The 11,743-nt window shown below is 58.7% G+C and overlaps 1 protein-coding gene across 1 annotated transcript; it reads left to right on the top strand.

Moving 5' to 3' along the window:
* Positions 1 to 2,786: 2,786 nt before the first annotated feature.
* Positions 2,787 to 11,459, top strand: COX4I2 (cytochrome c oxidase subunit 4I2). Its single transcript, XM_077111923.1, has 5 exons — positions 2,787 to 2,886; positions 4,007 to 4,088; positions 5,611 to 5,775; positions 9,191 to 9,322; positions 11,216 to 11,459. The coding sequence occupies exons 2-5, from the start codon at positions 4,007 to 4,009 to the stop codon at positions 11,350 to 11,352; spliced, it is 516 nt and encodes a 171-aa protein (XP_076968038.1). The 5' UTR covers positions 2,787 to 2,886; the 3' UTR covers positions 11,353 to 11,459.
* Positions 11,460 to 11,743: the final 284 nt, after the last annotated feature.

Genomic DNA, 11,743 nt, shown 5'->3' with positions numbered 1-11,743 from the left:
ACCGAGGCAGCGGTGCCTCAGAACACCGCGAGTTCTCACGATCCTCCCTGAATTCCCGCCCCTTCTTGCTCAGGGCGAGTTCCGAGCGCCGCCACCCTGCGCGCCCCCCGTCCGGGCCTACAGCGGGGTGCTGCTCTGCCGGGAGCGCCTCGGCACCGACTGCGGGGACGAAAGGAGCGGGGAGGGCCTGGGGCCGGGGTGACAGACAGGCCCAGCACCAGCGAGAAAGGTGTGCCTTGTGGGGCGTGCTGAGACCGGGGGTGCAGGATCGAGGGGCGCGACCGGGTGACACGGGGAGAGGGACGGTGGGACCGTGGGACGCGGCCAGCAAAGGGAAGCACAAGCGGGACCTGTAAAGCGTGGCCGAGGGGACAGGGCCGGACATCCCGGGCGGATCTGGGGAAGGAGGTTTGACCCGCGGGGGTGGGGTGGGGGGCGCGGCAAGGGGCGTAGGGGCGTGGCTGCGACGTGATGTGGCCGAGCTGGAGCCCGGGCTGGATAACAGGGCAGAGTGAGTGTCAGAGGGGACGGGGAGGGTGGTGGCAGCTCGAGGGCAGGGGAGGAGGGAGGAGACACCGAGACATAGGTAACACCTTGGAGTGAGGAGGCAGGTGGCGGGTGGAGGAACACGGGAGCGCTTGTGGGTGGGGCGAGGGCGGATTAACGCCCCGAGGGCGGGACTAGCTGGCCTTGAACGACGGCGGGGCTGGGGGCGCGGGGGGCGGGGGGAGGGTCAGCTCCAAAGAGGGCTCGTCTGTTAAGCGCTCCAGCATCTCAGCGGGTGCAGCCAGCTCCCCGAGGAATCCCCTGCCGGCCCGACTCGGGAAACTTCGAGCATCTTGGCTGCAGACGGCCGTGCTGTCCAATATCAACCGTGATATGAGCCGCCCCGGGGAGCCTCCACGCCATCGCCCGTAGCCCTGGGGGCGGGCTGCTCCAACAGATGTTCTCTGTCACAGCATTGCCTACATCTGGGGCCCGGCGTTCCCACAGGGGCGGGGTTGGGAAAGGAGAGGGAAGAACGCGTTCCCCAAATGCATTCCCTTGGGAGGCCCCGAAAGGATGGAGAAACCCAGTAATGGGGCCTCTTGGCCCCCCAGCGTGGCAGCAGCAGAACCCATGCAGCTGGTCACTCCCTGCGGTGCAGCCACACCGCCCTCACCCCTAGGGGCGCCCTACCCCCACCCCCCGCCCCAAGGTCTGGCAAGACTCAAGGCGTGCTCTCCCCTAGGTTACCTGAAGGAGGGTCTTCCCCTGGCCTCGGTACATAGGATACTCTTCAGGACAACCTGGTCGGCGTGCAAGAAGCAAGGTTCTCTTCTCGGGGTCCCAAATCTGGAATTTCCTTGGCCGCGGGAAAGGGGGAGGAACAGCTTCCAGGAGTGACCACAAGATGGCGCTGGAGCCTGTGTGGCTAGGCCTGGGAGCTGGGTCTCTTGGAAATCCGGGAGACCCCCACGCTGCCTTCTCAGTGCCTTGTTTCTGTCGCCCCTGATGTCCACAATGGAGGCGACATGCCTCCCGCTAGGATCCCTACAGCCCCTTCCCTGAGACCTGGCCTTCCAGGCTCCTCTGCCCTGGAGTCTAAACCCCCTGTCTCCAGACACTGACTGAAGGTGGTCCCTCTGGCCTCACTGGGCTACAGGAAACCTGATGGATGGGTGGGTGGGAGCTGAGCGCACCTCAAGGACTCAGAGCCCTGAGACCTCGAGAGCAGACCACAGAGGGAGCTACCCTCTCACACATCAGTCCACCATCTGTATACTAACAATTCCAGCTGAGCTCTTGCTCTGCTATATTTGACTTTATCACTCTTCTACTTAACCCTCCAGTAGCCTCTCATCCTCTTTAGAATAAAATCCAAGACTCTCACCATGGCCTGCAAGGCCGTGCTTGGTGGTCCAACCTGTCTCCTCCTCTCCCCCTTGTCCAACCTTCCCTTCACCCATTGCACTCTGCCAAGGAGACCCTCCTTCTATTCTTTGAACACACCCTGTGCTTTCCTGTCTCTGGGCCTTTGCACGAGCTGTTTTCTTAAGGACAGGGACTGTGTCTGATTTTGTTCATCTCAATATCCTGAAACATTTAGCCTGATAATACTCCATAAATGCCAGCTGTAACAGGCCCTTAAAAAAAATAAATGTGTCTATGCTTTTCTACCAGCTTAATCTTTACAACAGCCCTAGGATTATCATTAGCTCCCTCTCACAGAGAAGAGAACAGGAGCTCAGAGAGGTTAAGTCATTTGTTGGAGGTCATATAGCTAAGATTTGAAGCCCAGAAGGAGACGTTTTTTTATCCCTTTCTCTGAGTATAGAAGGCAGGAGAGGAGGGTGGTACACCACAGGCCTGCTCTAGATCCCTGAAGGCTTCTTGGAGGAGGAGGCATTGAGCCTGGGCTGGAAGGTTAGCAAGATTTGGGGCTGCAAAGACCTCAGAGGAACATTCCAGATGGAGAAAGCAGCAATGAGCAAAAGTGTGGAGTGACAGCTCCTGGGGCTGGCCAGCTCAGCAGACTGCTTCAGCCCAGGACACACAGCCGGGCATCTCTGGCCGGGCCTCAGGGTGCTGTCAGCTGAGGGTTTCCAGAGGCAGGACCTCGGTGGATGGGGAAATTGAGGCGCCGAGTTGCTCTGCGGTGTCTCTCCCCAGGCTGTGTGCCTGGGTGCCCCTAGGGACGAGGGCTGGGCGCTCCCACGCCCCGCTGTGGCAGGACGTTCCCACGCGGGGGCAGCCCCGGGGAGGGCCGGGGGGGCGGGCCGGGGGACGGGCCGGGGGCGGGTTCCTGAGCTCAGGTCCCTGCGCTGTGGGACACTCGGACTCTCCGCTACTCGCTGGGCTCCCTTGGATCGCGCTCCTGCCGCCTTCGAGGCCCCATCCCGCGAGGTGAGTGGGAAGGTGGGAGGGTCCCGACGGCCCAAGCTCTGGTGGGTGGGTGGCGCCCCGCTTCTGCCGCCCTGCCAGGCTCCGCGTGGCCCCTATCTCAAGCGGGAGGTGGGGGGTGCCTTTTGGTAGGTCGAAGCTGGGGGCTCCTGGAGAATTATCCTCTCTCCTCATTCGGGTCCCTTACCCTTCCCCTAAATGTAGATTACCCTTTCCCTGTCCCTCTCCCGTATGTGGGGCTCTCCCACCCACTTGTCACCTACAGGGAGTCCCTCCCAGGTGTGGGGCACCCCTCCCACTTATTACATAGGGTACGCCCCCTCCCTCTTTCTAGTCACTGAGCACCCAGCCCTCTCTGCAGATGTGGGGCCCCCTCTCTCCTTCCAGAAATGGGATGACCCCTCCTCTGTCCAGATGCTGGTCCTTTTCCTGCCTCTGACACAGTTGAGCCCTGCCCTCCTCTAAAGCTCACCCTCCCCCCCAGGCCATACCAGACCCTGAGACTGCCCTGGGGAGTGGGGCGCCGGCTCAGCCTGGCCCCTGCCCCTACCACATCCAGCAGAGCAGGCTGTGGAGCACGTAGGCAGCCAATTAGGGGGAAGAGGTGGGGGCCGGACCATCTGGGCAGGGACCTTAGCAGATGGCCCTGCAGGAAAGGGAGTCATCCCAGGGCTACCTCCTCTCTCTCTCCCAGGACTCCTTCCACCCAGGTTCCTCTGGGGGTGCAGAGCTGAGGGGGGTCCCCAGCCTGGCCAGCCTGAGCTGGGGCTGGAACCAGAACCCGGGCCCCCTCCCCAAACTGCTCAGATTCTGCCTCAAGAGTTAGGCTTCTCCTAACTTTTTGGATGGTGAATTGAGGTCCTGGGGGGGGGGGGGGTCCCAATGTCCAGGCCACCCAACACCCCACATGAGGATGTCAGACAAAACCGGGTCAGGGGCATGAAGGTGACCTTGAAATCCTCTTTTCTCTCCCATCCCCAGCCCGCCCAGGAAAGAGGGTTGGGTGTTTCAGTCTGGGCCCTGAGGGGTGGCGGCAGAGGGCACGGGGGCATTGAGAGGCAGGACTCACACACACACACACGCACACACGCACACACACACACACACACACATACACACACAGATGCTCTCCAGAGTCACCTGGAGCCTGGTGCTGAGGAAAGAAAGACTTGGAGTGCGAGGGACACACAGCCCAGGAGGCACAGGTAAGGCTGACCCTCCCTTCCACCCCTGCCAGTGCCCCAGTCCTGCCCCATGCTCACTGCCCCCACCCCTGCCAGTGTCCCCCCACCCCTGCCAGCATCCCCCCACCCCTGCCAGCATCCCCCCATCCCTGCCAGCGTCCCCCCCACTCCTGCCAGCATCCCCCCCTGCACACCACCCCCACCCCTGCCAGCACCCCTCACCCCTGCCAGCATCCCCCCCTGCACACCACCCCCACCCCTGCCAGCACCCCCCACCCCTGCCAGCATCCCCCACCCCTGCCAGCACCCCCCACCCCTGCCAGCACCCCCCACCCCTGCCAGCATCCCCCACCCCTGCCAGCACCCCCCACCCCTGCCAGCATCCCCCACCCCTGCCAGCATCCCCCACCCCTGCACACCACCCCCACCCCTGCCAGCACCCCCCACCCCTGACAGCATCCCCCACCCCTGCCAGCACCCCCCACCCCTGCACACCACCCCCACCCCTGCCAGCACCCCCCACCCCTGACAGCATCCCCCCTGCACACCACCCCCACCCCTGCCAGCACCCCCCACCCCTGACAGCATCCCCCCCTGCACACCACCCCCACCCCTGCCAGCATCCCCCACCCCTGCCAGCATCCCCCCGACCCCTTCCAGCATCCCCCACCCCTGTACACCGCCCCCACTCCTGCCATGCCACCAGTGCCTGCACCCAAACCACCTCTCACTATCAAACTGCTGCTGGATCCGGGCCCAATTTCTCCAGGAAATGGAGACTTCCTGGTCAGTGAGCAGCTTCCCCCTCCCTTCCGAGCTTCCTGAGGGCCTGACCCCCAAACCGCAGGTCCCCAAGGCCCTCCTGTCCTGAGGCAGGGGCTGCTGACAGAACCTTGGACTCTCAATCCTCCTTTCTAGAACATGGTGTCAGTGCGAGTCAGAAGAAAGAGGCCTAAAGCAGGAGGGACTTCAGCCAGATAGCAGAAGGGCCTTCCCGGCCCTCAGGAGGGTAGTGACAATGATAACATTTACCACTGCTGTAGTGAGCATTTTACATGGATCAACGCATCTTACATGGGCTTCACAACCACCCTGTGAGGTGGAGGCCGTGCTAGCTCCATTTCTCAGGTGAACAAACTGAGGCCCAGAGTAGAGCTGGGACTTCTTGCCCAAAGCACTCCCCGTGCTGCCTTGACAGGGTGCTGACACCTCCTCTGGTGCCAGTAAGCAGGGGAGCCTTTAATGAGACCCCGCCCCCACCCCAGCGCCCAGCTTTGTTCTGGGCACCCTGGGACACTCGTAGGACCCTCTGAGGCTTAGCCCCAGCCCTGTGCCCTCTGGCTTTATGAATTTCAGCAGATCACTCAGCTGCCCAGTTTCTTCATTCACTTGATGGAGTTGACAATATCACCCGGCTCAGAGGGAGCCGGAGTCAATGAAGATGGCACCTGAGTGCCCTGTAACTGCAGCTTTCCTTAATGTGGGGGTCGAGAGTGCGGCTCCGGGGGCAGCCCTGACTCAGCTCCCTGCCTTGCGCCCGCAGCCCGCAGCGAGGGGAAGATGCCGCCCTACACCGGTTACCAGGCCCAGCGCCCCTGCCCCATGCCGGACGAGCCCTTCTGCACAGAGCTGAGCGCTGAGCAGCGGGCCCTGAAGGAGAAGGAGAAGGGCAGCTGGACCCAGCTGAGCCTCGCCGAGAAGGTGGCCTGTAGGTCTCAGGGCGGGGTTGGCTGGGGACAGTGGACTGGGGGGTGACTCTGCAAAGAAGGGCCTGGCAGGGAGTAATGGAGCAGGGAAGAAGTGTCCCCAAACAGCTGGAAACTCTGCCACCTCTGGATGCACATATGAGGGGGTGAATTCATCCATCTGTTCATGCACTCGTTCTTTCATCTGCGCCCAGACATTCGGAGGCCCCTATCTGTGCACGGCCTGACGCTCGGCAATGTGGGGACACAGGTGACTCGCCCAGATGGCTTCTCTGGGTACTCTCAGTCCAGTGGGGGAAATCAACACAGACCCCAAGAACTGGGATACAGGATATGCAGCCAGGGTGATGTGTGTTCAAGGGGCTTTGAGGACCCAAAGGACAGAGGGATGGAATCCTGGCAGGCCTCCCAGAGGAGGGCACATTCCAGCTGGGCCTTGAAGGGTGAGGAGGAGGGTACTACCAGGCAGTGGGGACAGCATGGGAAGGGTGCACAGGTGGGAGAGCGTGGTGGGGCCCGGGTGCCACTGAGTGGGGTCAGGGGAGTGGGGCAGAGGGAGGCAGGTGAGGTGGGCGAGGGGGCGGGGGTCCAGCCCTGGGAGGCAGAAGGGATGTACGTCCCCACGTCCAGCTCCCCAGAAGTGCCCTGGGCTGACCCTTTGATAGGTGGTGCATTGTATTTCCATTCCACAAATGGGGAGATCCCAGCTTGAGCCCCATCATTTCAAGGGATCCTTTGGGGTGCAGAGGCTCATGATTCTCACATCCATTCTGTTAATTCAACAACCCTTTCCTAAGTGCCAACTTCCATGCCAGGTGCAGAAAACATGGCTGTGAACAAGCTGGGCTCCATTCTTACCCTCGTGAGCTTGCATTTCCCAGCCCTCTCCCTCTGTTCCTTTCTTTCCTCTCAGTTCTCTTTCACTGACTTCGTAGCCTCCTGCTCTCCATGCACTTCAAAACTGGACACTGCTCTCTCTCTCTTTTTATTTCCCTCTAGTGCCACACGTACAAAGCAAGGTGGTAATAAGTATACTCTTAAAATCTAGTATGCACTTTCTATTCAGCAGGCATGCAGCAGGCATAGAAAGTTGAGGAAACCGAGGCTCAGAGAGGTGAAGTCACTTACGGACGGTAGCACAGCTAGAGAGCAGAGGCGGTGGGATTTGAACCCACGGAGCCTGGGGCCAGGGTCCCACCCTTAGCTACTACATGGAGTGTTGCTGAAGGCTTGGTGGGTTACGGGGCAGCCTCAGACACCAGATATGGCAGTGCTTCGGGTCTGACTTGGCTTCCTCACTTTCCCCTGCCCTCATTCCGCATTGTCTTCCCTTCTCTCTACTCCTCGGGCCTTTCACACCCGTGGCTCCCTCCCTCTATGGAAATTCAAACTCTCTTGACTGGCTGATACTGTCTCAACTTGAATGGCCCATCAGGACTTCGAAAACCAAAGATCCAATCCCCAAAGAATTCAGCGGCCAGATTGGATTTCTCTTTAATGTAGTGAGAAAGGGAACCATTTTTAAAATTGCATAAAAGAATGAAAGGAGGTGTAAATCTTCCTTCCCCCCCACCCCCCCGGGGCCCAGGTCTGTGTGTTTCCTGAGTCTGCCACGTGCTTGCCTCTGGAAGCAGCTCCCTGATTCCCCTCCCGGCTCGTAGCCCACCTCACCCTGTCTTCTGCATTTTGCTTTTTCACTTGACAGTGCTGAGGCTAAGAGCTCTGGTAGCACTGAGTTCTGCCAGTCCCGGTCTGTCTACACATCTTACATGAGAAAAGCCTGTTTCCTCAAGCCTCCATTTGTTGGGTTCAAGCCCAGGTGGTTTTAAGAAGGAGCCGCCCTCCCCCAGCCCCGCTGGACGGCAGGGGCAGCAGACACGAGGCCAAGGGCAGGGATCAGATGGCGGAAGCCCCAGAGGCCGCGCAGTGGGGGGGCCACTCCAGAGCAGGCAGGATTAGGAAGTGATTCGGGCACCTGGGTTATGAAATGGCCAAGGCCCAGGAAATGTGAGAGACGATTATTCTGGGAGGAGCTCAGTTGAGGGAGTGCATCTCTGACAAATGAGGCAGTTCAGGCAGGCTTCCTGGAGGAGATGGCCCTGCGGCCAGGCCTTGAAGGATAGGATGAACGGGGAGCCGGGGCAGGAGTGTGGCCCAGGAGAACAGCGCCAGGCCCACAGTCCCTGGATGTGCACAGTTTAAAGTCCCCCAGGCCAGGCCCTGTGCCCTCTGCCTTAGCAGCTCGGGTGTCCTTGATGCTCTCCAAACTAGCACACCCGGGGCTTCCCACCGCCAGCCCCTGTCCTTCTCGTGTGTGAGTGTCCTTCCGCTCACTCTTCACTAAGAAAACTCCCCACACTCCCGCTTTGCTTGTTTCCATTCCTTCCTTGGAGGTGCCGTGCACTTTCCCACCTGCGGGCCTCTGCTTTAGTGGTTCCCTGAGCCTGGAATGCTTCTGCCCTTGAACTCTGATCCCTTTGAGGGCATTCATTCATTCATTCATTTTAACGCTGAGTTGTGGTGTTTTTTGTTTGTTTGTTTGTTTTTGTTTGGTGCATGGTCCGGGAATCAAATCTGGGTTTCCCGCATGGAAGCATTCATTCATTTTAGAAGTACTGATTTAGAACCAACTGAGAGCCAAGCACTGTTCTGGGTGGAGGGAATATAACAGTGAACAGAGTACTTGTTCGCCTGGAGCTGATAGTGGTGTAGGAAAGGTGACCAGCAAATAAGGAAACAGATGAATACGAGGATTATTGAACGAGAGAACTGAAGATGAGGAACACAGAATCCTAAGAAGAGTTTGAACCAAATAAAGGCACAATCTTTTCATTTCCTTGCCTAAAAGTCCCCCTTCCCAATTCACTGAAAATGAAATCCAAACTCCTCAACCTGGCCAGCAGGTGCTATGGGTTCTGGCTCCTGCTGACCCCTCATCTGCCACACTCTTCCTTTTGCTCACTCCACTCCAGCCGCACTGGCCTTCGGGCCACCCCTTCCCCACCCTTTCCTGCCTCAGGGCCTTTGCACTCACTTTTCCTCCACTCTCCCTGGAGCACTTCCCATTTTCACAGGACTCTCTCCCTTTGATTCTTCAGGCCTGGGTTCCGGTGTCATCTCCTCTGAGAGAACTCCCCTGAATACCCTCCCTGAAGTAGCCCCTGCTGTCTGTCTGAAGCATTTCTCTCTGTCCCTCCCTCAAGCTGTGGGCTCCAGAAAGGCAGGAATTGTCATCTGTCTTATTCACTGCTGTGTTAGGAACTCCTGGCCATGCTTTGCACATAGTAGATGCTCACTAAGAATTTGTTGAGTGAACTGCATCTGCTGTGGGGAAGGGGCCACCGGGGCTCCCAAGACTTGGCCCAGGGTCCCTGGAGCAGATGCATCTGCGGCCCCTTCTCCACCTCCCACCCCCAGTGTACCGGCTCCAGTACCACGAGACCTTTGCGGAGATGAACCGTCCCTCCAACGAGTGGAAGACAGTGATGGGCTGTGTCTTCTTCTTCTTTGGATTCACTGCTCTGCTGATTTGGTGGCAGCGGGTGTATGGTGAGTGGGTGCTGTCCCTGCTGGCTGCAGGACCGGGCCCTGTCTCGGAGGCCACAGCCACCAGCCAAGCTCTTCAGGGAACTGTTCTGGCACTCATGTGAAGAGGTGTGAAAGGTCCCCGAGGGCTAAGGGGTGAACGGCAGAGCACAGTGGCCTGGCTTGGAGTGCAGGGATGCTAGCCTCCTGGACTGCAATTTCCTCATCTGTAAAGTGGGAATAAGATGCCCATGTTTCAGGGTTCTTGACAGGATCTAATGGGGGAAGGATGGAAAGGCCCTTAGGCCAGTGTCTGGCAGCCAGTCATGGACCGTGTTTTCCTGCCTGCTGACACTGACCATCTGTTTTTCTGTCCCTAAAACGCAAGCACTTAAATACAACAGAGGTTTACTTCTCTCACACGAGAAAAGGCCCCCAAAGCAATGCAGTAGTATGGGGTGCCCCACGGTGTCAGGATCCTTCAGTCTCATTGCCCTGCCACCCTAACATGCAGCTGCCATCTTGACATACAAGCCCCTGGCATCAACCCCACATTCTAGCCAAAGAGAAGGGGAAACCACAGGGGAGAGCACGCCTTTTGAAGGCTTAGAGGTGCCACTTCTGCTCACATCCTATTGGCTAGAACGTGATCACCGATGAGCACATGTCTCTCAAGCAATGCTGGGAAATGTAGTCTTTAGCTGGGCAGGTGTGTGTGCAGCTGAGACTTCTTTTACTTACTACAAAAGAGTGGTTCTCAGAGTGTGGTCCCAGAGCCAACTGCATGATCTGGGAACTTGTTAGAAATGCAAACTCTCATGCCCCACTCCAGATCTACTGAGTCAGATACTCTGGGGGAGGAGCCCAGCAATCTGTGTTTTCAAAACCCTACGGGTGGTTCTGAGGCCTGCTCAGATTTGAGAGCCACTGCTCTGGAGGAAGGCCAGAGGATACTGGGGGACAGCTGGCACTCGCTGCCCCAATTGACTTCACCTCTAGTGCCCTCAGCTTCTTTCTTCTGTAGAAGTATGAGAAGACTCCCTCCTTTGCATGAGGGTGAAATGAGAGAGCATTGGAGAACTTCTAGACATGGCCAGTGTTTGAGACATAACAGGTGTCCATAAAGGTCTTTCCTTCACCTGGGGTGGAAAGTATCAGACCTGAAGGTCAGCAGTGCAAGCTGACAGCCTCAGGGCGGGCGGGCCAGGGGGTAAGATGCTGTGGTGTTGAGAACTCTGACCCCTAGGCTTTCCCTGACCCACACATCAAGGCCCCTAAAATGCCTCCAGTCATGCTTCAGCCTTTGAGCCAAACACTGCCCTCTCCAGTTTTTAAAGGGAGCGCTTCCTCCCTACCCCTTACCCGCCTCGGGAAGCAGAAGAAACCATCTCATCCTGGACCCTTCAGTGAGTGGGTGCAAATTCAGTAATAAACATAGCAGCCAACATGCATTAGTCACAGATGATCTTGTCCAACATGGTGCCAGTTGCTTTACAAATGCTGTCTCACTCAGTCCCCACAGCTAGTTGACAGGACCTAGTTTTTGACAGATAAGGAAACTGAGGCTCCGAGAGGTAAAGTGACTCATTGAAGGTCACACAGCTAGGGAGTGAGTGGCGGAGCTGGGATTTGATCCAGGGAGATTTCAAATCTGTACTCTGTTACCACTGGGCACAGAGGTGGGTGAGGAAACTGAGGCGCAGTGAGGTCTCACGATGGGTCAAAGGCAGAGCTGGAAGGGGAGCCCAGAGCCCCCAGAGTAATGCTTTAGAAAGGAGTCTGGTGGGAGGATGAGCCGGGAGCAGGGATCTCCTTGGTGTGGGTCCCTGTGGCTGGGACCTCAGCTCTGCGTGTGTGTGTGGGGGGGGCTAGCAGAGACCTCAGCCAGCCGTGCCCCACCCCATCCGCTCCCTGCAGTGTTCCCCGAGAAGCCCGTCACCCTGACCGATGAGTGGAAGGCCCAGCAGCTCCAGCGCGTCCTGGACATGAAGGGAAACCCCGTGCAAGGCCTGGCCTCCCGGTGGGACTACGACAAGAGGCAGTGGAAGAAGTGACGCTGCACCCAGGCCGCCCTCCCTGCAGCCCCACCTCGGCCCCCGTTCCCTCCCCTCACTGTAACCCCAATAAAGCTGGGCCTGGTCTCTTGGGCTTCTCATCGCCACCTCGGACTTTCCCTGCACCAGAAACGAGACCGGGTGGTCGGTGAGGGTCGGCGTCAGCCGCTTGGCAGGGGCTCAGTGCCCCTCGGGTCCGGGAGGGCTGGCGGGCGGTCCTGGAGGAGCAGGGCCAGGGCCGAATCCCGTAGAAGACCGGTGGCATTAGGGAAAAAGGAAAAGGGAGGGGAAGGCATTCCGGCTGGAGGGGTGGTTAGAGCCAAGGCAGACATGCCTTCATTCGGTCATTTAGCAAATATTTGTTGAGGACCTACTGTCTTCCTCTAGACCC

Source organism: Tamandua tetradactyla, chromosome 1, assembly GCF_023851605.1.
Source record: "Tamandua tetradactyla isolate mTamTet1 chromosome 1, mTamTet1.pri, whole genome shotgun sequence".
In the NCBI taxonomy this organism is placed as follows: domain Eukaryota; kingdom Metazoa; phylum Chordata; class Mammalia; order Pilosa; family Myrmecophagidae; genus Tamandua; species Tamandua tetradactyla.
The sequence above is the reverse complement of the archived record's forward strand: the minus strand, read 5'-3'. Positions and strand labels throughout refer to the sequence as shown.